This window comes from Carettochelys insculpta, chromosome 2, assembly GCF_033958435.1.
Source record: "Carettochelys insculpta isolate YL-2023 chromosome 2, ASM3395843v1, whole genome shotgun sequence".
NCBI classification, from domain to species: Eukaryota; Metazoa; Chordata; order Testudines; family Carettochelyidae; genus Carettochelys; species Carettochelys insculpta.
The window spans coordinates 201391781-201407740 of record NC_134138.1 but is presented as its reverse complement, the minus strand read 5'-3'; the positions used below and the strand labels follow the sequence as shown (position 1 = coordinate 201407740).

The 15960-nt window shown below is 47.3% G+C and overlaps 1 protein-coding gene across 1 annotated transcript in view; it reads right to left on the bottom strand.

The window, feature by feature from the left end:
- TOPAZ1 (testis and ovary specific TOPAZ 1) overlaps positions 1-15960 on the bottom strand; it is a 118503-nt gene that overhangs the window by 3189 nt on the left and 99354 nt on the right. Inside the window, exon 19 of the mRNA XM_074988330.1 lies at positions 14666-14849. Coding sequence (XP_074844431.1) covers positions 14666-14849 — 184 coding nt within the window. The remainder of the gene's footprint in view (positions 1-14665; positions 14850-15960) is intronic.

The following is a 15960-nucleotide window of genomic DNA, read 5'->3' as shown; positions in this document are numbered from 1 at the left end:
GCTTCTGCACATAGCGCACGGGACCGTGCCCCTCCTTGTCCATTAATGTAGAACATGGTGGAGGTATTGTCGGTATTGATCCCGACTACTTTGCTGTATTTCCGAAAACGTCTGCATGCATTGAATACTGCTCTGAGCTCCAATATGTTTATGTACAGTGTCTGTTCCGTGGGGGACCATAGCCCTTGCATCACCTTGCTGCCAATGTGCACTCCACATCCTATGTGGGAGGCGTCAGTTGTGAGAAAAATGGAAATCTGTGGTTGGTGGAAGGGCACTCCCACTAGCAGGTTCCTGGGATCTGCCCACCACACGAGCGAATTCCGTACCTCCATCGTGGGCCATACTACCCTGTGAATGGTATGGGCTGCTGGTCTGTAAACGCTTGCGAGCCAATGCTGCAGGCTTCGCATGTGTAACCTGGCATTCTGTACCACAAACGTGGCGGCCGCCATGTGCCCCAACAGTTGCAGGCATGTTAGGATCGGCACTGTGGGGCTGTACATCATGACTTGCACCAAGGATTTGATGGTGCGGAAGCGGGCGTTGGGCAGGTATACTCTCGATGCGATAGAGTTTATGCGCGCCCCTATGAACTCTATATCTTGCGTGGGTTCGGTCTTTGACTTTGCAAGGTTGATAACGAGGCCCAGCGAAGTAAACGTGTTCGCGGTAACGCATATCATGCGTGGGACCTCTGCCTTTGAGGCCCCTTTCAGTAGGCAGTCGTCCAGGTATGGAAAAATAAACACGCCCTGCCTGTGCAGGTAAGCTGATACCACTGCCAGGGTTTTGGTAAAGACTCTGGGTGCCGAGGATAGGCCGAACGGAAGAACCCTGTACTGGAAATGCTCCCCGCTGACCGTGAAGCGGAGGAAGCGTCTGTGTGCCGGGTGGATTGTTATATGAAAGTAAGCGTCTTCTAAGTCGAGGGCTGCAAGCCAGTCTCCATCGTCCAGTGCCGTAAGTATGGAGGCAACTGTAATCATCCGGAAGCGCTGCTTGCGCAAGTATCTGTTGAGGCCCCGAAGGTCCAAAATTGGCCTCCAGCCTCCTGTTTTCTTCTCTGTTAGGAAGTATCATGAGTAAAAACCTTTCCCTTGGAATTGTTCCGGTACTCTTTCCACTGCCCCTATGAACATGAGGTGATCTACCTCCTGCTTCAGCCTCGCCTCGTGAGAAGGGTCCCTGAGAAGAGGCCAGGTGGGAGGTTTCGTCGGTGGTAGTGACTAGAAGGGGATCGTGTAACCCGTGGCTATAATTTCCAGCACCCATTTGTCTGTTGTGATCTTTTGCCATTGGGAGTGGAACGGTTTGAGGCGATGATGGAACATGAGGTGAGAGTGGCATTGAGCAATGGTGTTGATAGTGCAGTCCTTGACATACCCGTCAAACTTGCTGCCTCTGGGCTTGCCCTGAGGTTGTGCGACTTTGTTGAGAATGTCGCCTGGGGGTCCTGTACTGTTGTGCTGTTGATGGCGCCCTTGGTCATAGCCTCGCTGATATTGTGCACGTTGTGGCTGGTAAGCGTAGCGCCTTTGCTGAGGATAGAATTTCTTTTTCTTGTATAGAGGAGTGTAGACACCCAAGGTCTTAAGTGTGGCCCTCAAATCTTTGCTAGAGTGTAGGACCAAGTCGGTTGATTCTGCAAACAGCTTTTACTTGTCGAAGGGAAGATCCACGATCTTCGCCTGTAGATCTCTGGGGATACCAGATGTCTGGAGCCAGGACTCCCTACTCATTACCACTGCTGCGGCTGTTGAGCGTGCTGCTGCGTCCGCCATGTCCAGGGCAATCTGAACTCCCGTTCACGAGGCCACGTAGTCCTCCTGGACGATCGCCTTTAACACTGGCTTCTTGTCCTCCGGGAGGGAATCCATGAGAGACGTAAGTCTCGAGTAGTTGTCAAAGATATGGTTTAATAAATGTGCCACATAGTTTGCCATTCTCAGTAATAAGGTAGAGTAGGAGTAGACCTTCCTGCCGAACAGCTCTAATTTCTTAGCATCTTTATCTGACCCCCCTGATTTGTACTGAGGAGTCTTCGACCTCTGCTGGGACGATTCGACCACCAAAGAATTGGGCTGTGGGTGGCTAAACAGGAATTCCATGCCCTTGGCTGGGACGAAGTATTTATCATCTGCCCTTTTATTCGTAGGCGGAATAGAGGCCGGAGTCTGCCATATGTTAGTGGCTGACTCCATAATGGCTTTGTCCAGTGGAATAGCGATTTTAGATGAAGCTGGGGGTCTCAAATTTTTCAGGATTTTATGATGCTTCTCCTGCACCTCTGCTATTTGAATGTCCTGCGTGTATGCTACTCTTTTGAACAGCTCTTAGAATTGTTTAAGGTCATCCGGAGGGGAGACATCCCTGGGGGACAATTGCCTCATCTGGGGAGGATGAGGAACCGCCGCTAGGATAAACCTCCCCCAAGTTCGCTGGTATGCTTGCTCCCTCGTGGGCTGTGAAGGGAAGTCTCGGGACTCTGGACCGAATTCCCCCGGGACAGCTGGGTTCCTCTCCCAGAGCGAGAGTGTACATGGGGGTATTGGCGAGGAGTGGGAGGGGATCTGCCCCTGTATCTAAACCTCCGATGTCAGTGTTCAGTATGATGAGGACGGCCATAACAACATGGACAAGGGCCTGGTGATGGAGACCTGGACCATGATTGGAGTGTGTACCCGTGATGTCTGGGAGAGCGGGATCTCTGTGACGACATTGACAATGGTGAAGCTGGTATGTGATAGTACTCATAGGGATCCATGCCTAAAAAGGGTGAAGGTGGCCTGAGCCAAGGCGAAGGTGGTTGGAGGAACGGAGAGGGAAGTCCGAAATAGGCCGGTGGAGCTGCCGCCCTGCAACATGGCATGTGTATCTTGGGGGTGGGGCTGGGTGATAACGGCATCGCAGCCCTGCCTGGAGATGGACTGAGGTGCTGGGTTTTGGCTCTAGCTTTCCCCCGCCCCTGCAGGGTGGGTGCCGCCCCCTCCCGTGCCGGGGATCTCGGCCCCGCTGTCGGTGCCGCGCAGATAGCTTCCTCCGGTGCTGCTGGGCCCCGTGCTGGGTGCCTCTGCGCCACTGGCGCCGTGAGAGCCAGTGCTGCATGAGGCAGCGCCACTGATTCCGGTGCTTGTCGTGCTGGCGCCCGCGGCGGCTCAGTGCCGACTGCTGAATAGTCGGAGGCCCAGCCCTGGCCACGTGCGCGACCGCGCTGCCACTTTCATCAGCCCATGGCTCAGGGCTCTGCATTCCGCTCGCTGAAACCGCCGGCAATGATCGAGCCGGGGAGAGTTTCCTCTTCTTTTGCACAGAGGGGGTCAAAGGAGCTGCCTTCCTTTTATGCGACCCAGAGGGCCCTTCTGTGTGAGGCTTCTCCGGCGGCTCAGGCTGAAGGGCCTTATCAAACAAGATCATTTTGAGCCTCATCTCTCTGTCCTTCCTGGCCCTGGATGTAAGCTTAGCGCAGTGCGAACACTTCTGGGTAACATGGGACTCCCCCATGCAGCGAATGCATTTACTATGCCCATCAGAGGCTGGCATAGCCTCGCGGCACGACTCTCACTTCTTAAACCCTGAGGAAGACATTGCGGTGAGTCTTTACTGTTAATAGGGTACTTAGCCGCTAATCAGTGCATTCTACAACCCAAACAACATTCACGGCCTTCAGGGTAGCAGACGGCTTAACCAGCCTTCTTTGTCTGCTCCCCTTCCCTCCATTCCTCTTCTCTATTTTTTTATTTATTTATTTATTTTTTTTGTATAATAGTAAGAACAACGAGCTAACAAGTAAAAACAACTATCTTATCTGTCTCAGGCTTTAGAGCCGGAGCGGATTCCGTCTGCAGCCGTTGGTGGTTGAGAAGGAACTGGCGGGGACCGGATCGCGCACATGACCAAGGGCGTGCAAGGGAGCGGCGCGCATCGGTGCATGCGTGATCCAGTGGAAACTGCTAGAAGAATTCCGATCTGCGGCGCCAGGCGAGTCCGACACCTCCTACTGTGGAGCACCCACGGGGACCACTCGAAGAAGAAAAAGCCGTTTTCTTGTAAGTGATAACTATGTGCTGATGAGAGTCCCCCCGCTACCCCCGTTACAGTCTAGGCACAGACATATTTGTACTTCCCAGTGGCCAAGATAGGCTGCTACCATCAACATGCATTTGGTGAAACCATTCAGTGTGGCTGGCATGTAAAACAATTGAACTGCAAACCGGAGGTGGTTTTTTTTTTGCTATGCTGAGGGTGGCATACTAACCTCCCAGATCTAGTGAAGGGATAATAGTTGTAAGGGAAAACATATGTAGCAGAAGTACATCCCCCTGCCCCAATGCTGAATACACACTTCTGTGGTTCCAAAGAATGTACAGTTCACACTTTCTTGCTTTAATACAGTCTCATGAGATGGATTCCTCAAGGGGGAAAGGGAAGATGTGAGAGACAACTGCAGCTTGTATCCTGATTCCGCTTTACTTTAGACAAGTAGGTGCTAAGCAATGAACTACCACATATTTAGGAAATAGGACAATCTGTTCCTGAATGATGGGCGATTCCTGGTAAGATCTGCTATGTTGTCCTTGACAAAGGAATCAAACACAGCTTTAAGGTATCAAAACAAAAAGCAGCCAAGTAGCACTTCAAAGACAAGCAAAATAATGTATTAGGTGAGCTTTCGTGGGACAGACCCACTTCTTCAGACCATAGCCATACCAGAACAGACCCAATATTTAAGGCACAGAGAACCAAAAACAGTAATCAAGGAGGACAAATCAGAAAAAAATGATCAAGTTGAGCAAATCAGAGAGTGGGGGTGGGGGGGGGGGAAGGTCAAGAATTAGATTAAGCCAAGTATGCAGATGAACCCCTATAGTGACTCAGAAAATTCCCATCTCGGTTCAACCATGTGTTAATGTGCTGAATTTGAATATAAAAGCCAGCTCAGCTGCTTCCCTTTGAATAGCGGTGCATAAGTTTTTTTCAGTAACATGCATACTTTTAAGTCTTTAACAGAATGCCCCATTCCATTAAAATGTTGACTGACTGGTTTGTGGATCTGGAGCGTTTCGATGTCTGTTTTGTGCCCATTAACCCTTTGTCTAAGGGAGTCAGAAGTCTGTCCAATATATAAAGCATCTGGGCATTGTTGGCACATGATGGCATATATGATGTTAGTAGAGGAGCATGAGAAAGTGCCCGTGATTCTGTGGGTAACCTGGTTCGGTCCAGTGATGGTATTTCCAGAGAAAATACGTGGACAAAGCTGGCAGCAGGCTTTGTTGCAAGGAAAGGTTCCAGGACTGGTATTCCTGGGGGATAGACTGTGGTTGTTTGTGAGGATCCTCATAAGGTTGGGAGGTTGTCTGTAGGAGAGAACAGGCATGTCACCTAGGGCCTTCTGGAGTGTGGCATCCTGATTAAGGATAGGCTGTAGGTCTTTAATAATGTGTTGCAGTGGTTTGAGTTGGGGGCTGTAGGTGATGACCAGTGGTGTTCTGTTCTTGGCTTTTTTGGGCCAATCTTGGAGTAGCTGGTCTCTGGGTATTCATCTGGCCCTGTCGATTTGTTTTTTTACTTCTCCTGGTGGGTAATTAAGGTTTATGAATATTTGGTAAAGATCTTGTAGTTTTTGGTCTCTGTCAGTTGGATCAGAGCAAATGTGATTGTATCTAAGAGCTTGACTTTAAGCAATGGATCTAGTTGTGTGTGCAGGATGGAAGCTAGAAGGGTATGTTATTGCCTCTGTTGCTGCTTGTACTTCTGCCTGATCTGCCTCTCTAGGCAATATAATACTACTGTCTTTGTCCTTTTCAGTGGTGTATAAAGACCCAGGGATTTTAGCACTACCCTTGAATCTCTTAGCATATGAAGAGCTTCATCACTCTTTGAGAAAAATAAGCACAACACCCTCAAAAGGAAGATTGTTAATAGCATGTTGTACTTTTGCAGAAATCCCTGATCGCTGCAGCCACAATGAGCAGCAAATGCTTACAGCTGCCATTGCAACAGCTAAATCTGCAATCCAAGGAAGTCTGCAGTGTGCACTTTGCAGCCAGATGAATTCCATGAGAGACTAACTCATTCTTGGGAGTCCTCTGGAAGCTTCTTAAGAAATTTGGCCAATTCATCCTAACTGGAATAATCATAATGGACCAAAAAGGCTTGATTATTCACAATGCATAGCTGTACCCCTTAAGTTGAATAAATCTTTCTGCTAATAAAGGTCTAATATTTTTGTGTTTTTGTCTCTGGAATTTGCTTTTGCTCAACCTTGGTGGTGTCTTTCATTTAGTAATGCCATAGCCATGAAGTGCAGCCTGGGGCACTGATAAAATTGTTCATACCTTTATGAAGGGACTTGATTTTTGCAATTCATGCACTTTTCCATCAGTGTGAGAGATGAAAAAATTTGGCATAAGGCTTTTACAGGCTACATAATTACCTCATTTACAGGGACTGCAACCTTCCCTGACGGAGGTGGGTGTAAAACATGTTTGTGGAGATCTTCCTCCACAACCTTTATTTGTATCCCTCGAGATGTAGCCACCCTTTTTAGGTAGGTTTTAAACCATCTGGTACCAGAAAAGATTTCAGTTTTACCAGAAACTTTCCCCTTAATGGGAACCATTAGGGCCAGTGATGGAGTTGATACAGTACTAGAGGCCAGTTGCATCTAGACCAGGCACTCAAGTATCTCAATCTGCTTTTGCCAGGATGACTCATATGATACAGTGATGTTTTCAGTTTTCTTTGCTTCAGTCGTCACGGCTGAGGATGTTACAGAGGTTCCTAAATCTGAGCCAGCCTTTTTAGGTGGCAGATCTGAGGAACTCTCCCAGATTGAAGTGACATTAGAGGTGGTTTTGGAGTTAATTGATAAGCTAAATAGTAACAAGTCTCCAGGACCAGACGGTATTCACCCAAGGGTTCTGAAAGAACTCAAATGTGAAATTGCGGAGTTATTAACAGTGGTTTGTAACCTATCCTTTAAATCCGCTTCGGTACCCAATGACTGGAAGATGGCCAATATAATGCCAATATTTAAAAAAGGCTCTAGAGGAGACCCTGGCAATTATAGACCGATAAGTCTAACATCAGTACCAGGCAAATTAGTAGAAACAACAGTAAAGAATAAAATTGCAAGGCACGTAGAAGAGCACGAATTGTTGGGCAAAAGTCAGCATGGTTTCTGCAGAGGGAAGTCATGTCTAACTAATCTATTAGAATTCTTTGAAGGGGTTAATAAACATGCGGACAAGGGGCACCCAGTGGACATAATATACCTAGATTTCCAGAAAGCCTTTGACACGGTCCCACACCAAAGGCTTTTATGTAAATTAGGTGGTCATGGGATAGGAGGAAAGATCCTTTCATGGATCGGGAATTGGTTAAAAGACAGAAAACAAAGGGTTGGAATAAATGGTAAATTTTCACAATGAAGGGGGGGTAACTAGTGGTGTTCCCCAGGGGTCAGTCCTGGGACCGATCCTGTTCAACTTGTTCAACAATGATCTAGAAAATGAGGTAAGCAGTGAGGTGGCAAAGTTTGCAGATGACACCAAGTTGTTCAGGACAGTCAAAACCAAAAGGGATTGTGAAGAACTACAAAAAGATCTCAGCAAACTGAGTGATTGGGCAGCAAAATGGCAAATGAAATTTAATGTGGGTAAGTGTAAGGTAATGCACGTTGGAAAAAATAACTCAAATTACATGTACAACATGATGGGGTCAAATTTAGCTATGACAGATCAGGAAAGGGATCTTGGAGTTATAGTGGATAGTGCTCTGAAGACATCCACGCAGTGTGCAGCGGCAGTTAGTAAAGCAAATAGGATGTTAGGAATTATTAAAAAAGAGATAGATAATAAGACAAAAGATATCATACTTCCCCTATATAAAACTATGGTACGCCCACATATTGAGTACTGCGTGCAGATGTGGTCTCCTCACCTCAAAAAAGATATATTGGCATTAGAAAAGGTTCAGAAAAGGGTAACTAAGATGATTAGGGGTTTGGGACAGGTCCCATATGGGGAGAGGCGAGAGAGACTGGGACTTTTCAGTCTGGAAAAGAGGCGATTGAGGGGCAATATGATAGAAGTATATAAAATCATGAATGGTGTGGAGAAAGTGAATATAGAAAAATTATTTACCTTTTCCCATAATACAAGAACTAGGGGACACCAAATGAAATTGATGGGTAGTAGGTTCAAATCTAATAAAAGGAAATTTTTCTTCACACAGTGCACAGTCAACCTGTGGAACTCCTTGCCGGAGGAGGCTGTGAAGGCCAGGACTCTATTAGGGTTTAAAAAAGAGCTCGATAATTTTTGCAGGTTAGGCCCATAAATGGCTATTAGCCAGGGGTAAAGTATGGTGCCCTAGCCTTCAGTACAAGGGCAGGAGATAAATCACTTGATCATTGTCTTCTGTTCTGCTTCTCTGGGGCATCTGGCATTGGCCACTGTCGGCATACGGGATACTGGGCTGGATGGACCTTTGGTCTGACCCAGTATGGCCATTCTTATGTTCTAAGAGGTCTTTGGAAGGAACACTGGGTGTAGGCGTAGAATCACCACTTCTTTGGAGAAGGTTGTGTAGGGCGGAACTGCCATTATCGCCACCAGATCGCTCACCCTGCGAGCCAGTGTGATCACAAGAAAGGCCGTTTTCATGGTAAGTTGACGGAGGGAGATGGTGGCTAGAGGTTTGAAGGGTGGTCTAGACAGTATGTCCAAGACCAGATCTAAGTTCCATGAAGGTGATAATGATTTCCATGGGGTGTGTATGTGTATGTTCAGAAGGCCCTTCAGGAACTGTGCCGTAATGGGATGGGCAAAGACAGCTGACCCATCCACTGTGTGGCGGAATGCCAATATAGCTGCCAGGTGGACCTTTAGTGATGATAAAGAGAGTCCCCCTTGTTTTAAGTCCAGTAGATAATCCAAAATTGTGGGGATGGGGACCTCCGTGTGTGTGTGTGTGTGTGTGTCAATTGTTTGGACAAGCACCAGGACGTAAAGTGCTTCCACTTGTATATATAAACTTTCCTGGTAGAGGCCCAGTGACGACTGCATTCCAAGACCTCTTTCACTCCTTCTGAACATACTCCCTCTAGGGCACTGAGCCAGGGATTAGCCATGCCTTGAGGTGAAGCATTTGAGGCTGAGGATGTCTCACAATCCCCTGGTTCTGTGTGAGGAGGTCTGGTATGACTGGGAGGGGGAGTGGTGGGCAGCACGACATGCGTTGCAGCAGAGGAAACCAGTGCTGGCGGTCCCACGCTGGAGCTATAAGTATCAAGCGTGCCTTCTCCCTCCTTGCCTTCTCCAGGACCTTGTGGATAAGTACCGTGGTGGGGGAATGCATACAGCAAGGGGTCCTTCCATGAAAGCAGGAAGGCATCCCCTAATAAGCCCAGGCCGATGCCCACTCTGGAGCACTACTGAGGGCATTTCTTGTTGATGTAGGTGGCAAACAAGTTGATCTGAGGGAACCCCAACGTATTGAATATACTGTGGAGCAGATAAGAGCAGATCTCCCATTTGTGTATAAGAGCAAAATGCCCGCTCAACTGATCTGCCCTTGCATTGCTGACACCTAATAAGTATGAGGCTTTTAAGGTTGTGTTGTTTGCAGTGCACCAATTCCATAGGCGGACTGCCTCTGCGCATAATGCACAGGATCTGGCCCTGCCCTGACGGTTGATAAAATGCATTGTGGAAATGTTGTCGGTATTGACCCCAACTACCTTGTGTCACAGGTATTGGCAGAAGTGCTTGCATGCACTGAACACCGCTCATAGCTCCAGTATGTTTATATGCATTGCCATCTCTGTAAGGGACCATCGCCCTTGTGCTGATCTGCTTCCCATGTGTGCCCCCCAGCCTATGTGGGAAGCATCTGTCATGAGGAAAACCATGATTTGTGGTTGATGAAAGGGCACCCTGACAGCAAATTCTTGGGGTCCATCCATCATGTCGGAGACTTTCGCACCTCTGCTGGGGGCGATACCTTTTGGTGAGTGGCATGTATTGTTGGCACATATACAGTCACCAACCAGTGCTGGAGGCAGTGAAAATGCAATCTGGCATTCTGCACTACAAATGTGGTGGCAGCCATGTGTCCCAGGAGCTGCAAGCAAGTTAATACTCATGTTGTGGGGCTGTACATCAGCACATGTATCAGAGACTGGATGGCATGAAAACATGCAGTGGGCAGATACACCCTTGCCATGATAGAGTCTAAGCGTGCTCCTATGAATTCTATGTCCTGCGTGGCCTCTGTCGTCGATTTTTGGAAGTTGATTACTAGGGCCAGTGAGAGGAATGTCTTCATAGTAATGTCTATCGTGCGTAATACATCTGCCCGCGAGGCACCCTTCAAGAGACAATTGTCCAGATATGGGAAGATGAATACATCCTGCTAATGCAGGTAAGCCGACACTACAGAGAATGTCTTTGTAAAAACCCTGGGCACTGAAGACAGGCTGAAGGGAAGGACTCTGTACTGGAAATGTTCCATACCCACGGTGAAGCGGAAGAGTGCCTGTGTGCAGGGTGGATGGTTATGTGAAAATATGTGTCGTGCAAGTCGAGGGCTGCAAACCGGTCTCCATCGTCTAGTGCTGTGACTATGGAAGCAATTGTTGTCATCTTGAAACGCTGCTTGAGGAGATAATGAGTGAGAGCCCGTAAGTCTAGGATTGGTCTCTAGCCTCCTGTTTTCTTTTCCAGGAGGAAGTATCGGGAATAAAAACCCTTCCCCTGAAACTTGTCTGGGATTCTCTCTACCGCTCCTATAGATAAGAGATGGTCCACCTCTTGTTTCAACAGCATCTCTCTGGGCTGAATGATGGTTGTGATGTTGCAGTCCTCGACTTAGCAGTCAAACTTGCTGCCTGGCTGCCTGTGATGCAGAGGTACAGCCTTGCTGGGAATGTCACCTAGGTGGCCTTTGTTGTTGTTGTTGGTGTCCTTGGTCATAGCCTCGCTGGTATTGCGGGCCCAGAGATTGATAGGTGTAACGTCGCTGGTATGAGTAGAATCTCTTCCTCCTGTAAGGAGGGGTGTACATGCCCAGTGTTCTGAGCATAGTTCTTGAGTCATTGCTGGAGTGGAGGACCAAGTCTGTGGATTCGGCAAACAGCTTCACCTTATCAAAGGGAAGGTCTTAGACTTTCGTTTGCAGATCTTTAGGGATGCTGGATGTCTGGAGCCATGACACTTGCTGCATCACCACTGCAATGGCCGTAAAGCATGCTGCTGTGTCCGCCACGTCTAATGCAATTTGAACGCCTGTATGCGAAGCCGCGTACCCTTCTTGAACTCATGCCTTCAGAACAAGCTTCTTGTCATCCGGAAGAAAGTCCATGAATGAAGTAAGTCTTGCATAGTTGTTGAAATTATGGTTGGATAGATGTGCAGCATAGTTGGCCATGCGTAACAGTAGAGAGGAGGATGAATATACCTTCCTCCCGAATAAGTTCAGTTTCTTTGTGTCCTTGTCAGACCCTGTGGATTTGTATTCCAGGACTCCACCACAAGGGAGTTCGATTGAGGGTGGTTAAATAAAAACTCCATTCCACTCAATGGGACAAAGTACTTTTTGTCCGTCCATTTATTAGTAGGCGGAACAGAAGCTGGGGTCTGCCAGATGTTTGTGGCAGCCTCCATGATGGCATCATCTAGAGGGATGGCACTCTTTGATGACATGGGAGGTCTCAGATTCTTGACAAGCTTATGCTGCTTCTCCTGTACCTCTGCCACCTGTATGTCCTGGGACTGTGCCACCCTTCTGAAGAGTTCCTGAAATTGTTTAAGATCATCTGGGGGAGATACATCTCCTGAGACGACTGCCTCGTCTGGAGAGGACAAAGAGTCATCAGTCTGATATGCCTCTACCTGTTCCTCGGACACTTCCTGTGCCCATTCCCCTAAAAATTCCAGGGGAAGGTCGATAACCAACTCTGGACCCACCCTAGGTGAGGAAACATGCCCCCCACTTCATAGGAGGGGGTGAAAACTGTGTGTATGACGAACATTGGTGCAGGGATCTACCCCTCGATCTTGAGTAGCTGCGGTGCTGATAGTTTTCACGATGATATGGATGACTGTAATAGAAAGGACATGGAACTGGTGATGAGGATCTAGCATGTGAATGTTGTCTGTACCTGTAATGACGAGAGGAGTGTGATCTCCTGGATGATGTGGACAAAGGTGGAGAGGCTCTGTAGGGATATCTATGCAGCTCATGTAAGGCAACAGGTGAAGGATGCCTACGCCAGGGAGAAGATGGCTGTAGAAGTGGAGATGGTGGTCTCAGAAAGGGTGAAAGCACTGTTAACAGCCATTCCAGCATGCACATTTCAGGAGGAGAACTGGGAGAGAGAGGCACCATGAAAAGATTCGGCAATGGACTTCAGTGCTGAGTCTTAGACCTCGCCTTTCCTGGTTTTTGAAACTGCTTAGTCGGTGCTGGTGCAGGTGTTAATGTCCGATGCCTGAGATCTCGGTGTGGGTATCGGGGCTGGTGGTGCTGCGCCCGGTGTCTCTGCCTGCAGTTCTGTACACATGGTGGTCTCCGGCACTGTCAGGCCCCGTGCCATCGTGCCCTGTTCCGATGCTCTCGGTGCCTGTTATTTTGGCACCTGTGGGATCTTCGGTGCCACCTCTTTAACAGTTTGAGCCCCAGGCACTGTCTTGTGTTCTCTAGTTTTTGCATTGCCCTTAGCGAGCACTTCCTGGTTCTGTGCCTCACTCATCCTGCTAGTAGCTAGTACTGGCAAGGATCAAGTAGGGGATATTTTCTTCCTCTTATGAGCCACAGAGATCAAAGAGGTTGCCTTCCACTTGTGTTGCCCCAAAGTCCCTTCCACCTGGGGTATCTCAGATGGCTCAGGCCGAAGAGCCTTGTCAAATAAAATCATTTTCAATCTCACTTCCCTGTCCTTTCTTGCTCTAGCCATTAGTTGAGAGCAGTAAGGACATTTTTGTGGGACATGGGTCTCGCTCAGACAACAAATGCATTTGCTATTGCCGTCGGAGGCAGGCATAGCTTCACAGCACGACTTGCATTTTTTGAATCCCGCAGGAGGTATCTTCTTGTTAAAAGTCCTTAACAACATGTAACTTTAATGAGAGTACTTAACAGCTACTAAACAACAGGTAAGATTCAACCACAGTCTATTGTAGAGATAAGCAGGCCGCAAAGGGGCTGCTCTTCCCTCTCTCTACTCTTCCACTCCTCTTTTTTTTTTTTTTGGGTAAACTATATATAGGAACAATTTTTAAGAACAGTTTCGAAGAGAATGGTTTTAAACAAAAGGGAACTAGCAATAGTAACGAATAACGTTTTATCTTTCTTAGGGTTGGAGCCGAAGTGAAGTCCACCTGCAGCCACTGGCAGTTTACAGAACTGGCGTGGACCGGATTGCACACGTGACCGAAAGCACGTGAAGGACTGGCGTGCTTTGGCACACGCGCGATCTGATGAGATACAGCTTGGAAATCTCTGATCTGTGGCGAGCCCGACACCTACTGTGGCGCACCCATGGGGACCACTCAAAGAAGAAGAAAAATTACTGTAAACCCCGAGATACGGACAACCAAGTTGCATGCATCTTGGGTTAATGTGACTGCTGCCTCTAACAGGAATGGGGAAACTGCGCCTGTCATGGGTGGCAGTCGAGAGTCAAGCTGCTGTCCCTGACAGGAGCAGTTTTCTCACTCCTGTCAGGGGCGGCAGCCTGACTCTTGCCGCCTCTGACAGGAGTGGTTTCCCAGTCCCCAGGAGTGGCTGTGAGCTGAGAAACAGGTGGCAGCCTAGCTCCTGGCTCACCTCTGCTGGCGGGACCCGAGAAACTGACCAGCACATATCTGGTCAGTTTCCCAGGTCCCACCAGTGCAGGGGAGCTGAGAGCCAGATGGCAGCCTGTCTCCTGTCTCCACGCCTCACTGTGGGAGCTGGGAAATTGACCAGCAAATCACTGGTCAGTTTCCAGGGTCCTGCAAGTGGCAAGGAGCCAGGAACCAGATGGCAGCCAGGTTCCCAGCTCCCGGCTACTGGCGGGACCCGGGAAACTGACCAGTAATGTGCTGGTCAGTTTCCTAGGTCTCATCAGTGACTGGGAACAAGAGAAGGCCTAAATTATTGTGGCAGTGGAGTCAGACAGAGGGGACAACTTTAATTAAGGAAGCAGAAGAACTGAGGACAGATGTCATTTGTTTACAAAAGCTCTCCTAAGCTCAAACTAATGAAATGTTCTCCACAGAGAAGGCCAACTACAGAGGCTTGGGATATTCCACAACAGAACACACAAAGTGTTTTTTGAAGAACGCTACTATGTATTCTGTCTCAACCATACATTTCTATATGCTTAACTATAAGACAATATTTTATACAGTAACATTTCACACAATCCTGTCTTTTTGACAACATGATATGTGTTCTCCCTATTTGATTCTGAAGTAATTAAAAAGAAAAAGTAACTGATGTACATATTTGCTTCCCTCTGTAGCTAGAGTAAAAAAAAAAAAAAAAATCTTCTTTCCCAAGCAACACCCAAATCAAATGCATGAGCACATGAACAAACTTTTAGTCTCCCAGGTATTAAATCATCATACACTAAGACACACATAAGAAAAGTATCAAAAACTGACCAACTAACCTTTTCAGTACTACCTGAAGCGTCTGACTGGCAGCACCCAGACTCTGAATACTGCTAGCATTTGAAACTAGGAATATTTCAATAGCCAGCAGCATCTCAATCTCAGACATATAAGATGCAATCAGTAAAAGTTTGCGGTATAAATTTCCCTCTAGTGGTGGGTAGCAACCCAATGATAAAGCACCTGACAGAGAAAGCATAAATGCAAAAGTTAGGTTGTTAACTTTGAATTACAACCTATTTTGAATGTGTGTGTAGCTTGACATATGGGAAGAAAAAGAAACCCTAAGTAGCTGAATAGACTTTCTGTCTACAAAATGGCTATTTGATCACACAGGCTGTTAGTTTTCTAAGGTACTAAATGCTGACTAAAGTAATTTCACACAGGATTTAGTTTATTTTCTTCCCCCAACACTAATTTTTAGTGCAAAATCCTTACTCCTATTTTAATTGGTATGTTTACATATAAATTATGCCTATGGCATTAAACTGCTTTTTCTTCAAAATTCCATGAACTCAGGATTTGTCACAGAAGTCGCCACATACACAACATTTTGTTTTATTTCCCTGCTCTATGGGGATCAGCTCGTGGTTGTCTTTTGCTTACTCACTTCTCTGCAAAGATTTAATTGGATTACAGTGCACATTCCTTTCAATTTTTTGTGGAGACAGCACATAGAAAATCAGATATTCCTGAGGTAATTCTGCACCACTGCGCAATGCAGAATTTGCAGTAATTAATGTTGTTGAGCAGATTTTCTTTTTCGCCCCAGAATGTGCTGCAGTGCTACTGGCAGCCACTAGGGGTTTCTGGACCCAGCAGAGCCCAGCTTGAACACTGATACATGCGGGCACAGGAGGAGAACAAAATGTTGCTCGTCGCTGCAGTTCCCCTCAGATCCTGAGGGAAGGAGACTGCAGCACACAGAATGCCAAATAAGCCTGGCACTGAACATCAAACTGCTTTTGCCTTTGGATGCCTGGTCTCTAAGGGGGCAGGGAGTGTGGGAGCTTGTGTATGCACCTGAATTGTTTCAGACATACCTGCTGACAGGTATTTTGAGATAATTAACACTACATAATCACACTAGTTTCATTCTGACAAATGAAATTCGAATAATTTTACAAAATCCTAAAATATTGTGTACAGAATTCCCCCAGGAATAAATCAGAGAACCAAAGCTAGAACCTAGATTGCAGCCAGTGAGTGGGGAGAGCCAGAAGTGCAGCATTTTAAGTGGGGCTGCCTGACAAACCACAGCAGCTAATGACTGGAATGATGAGCTGCTAAAACC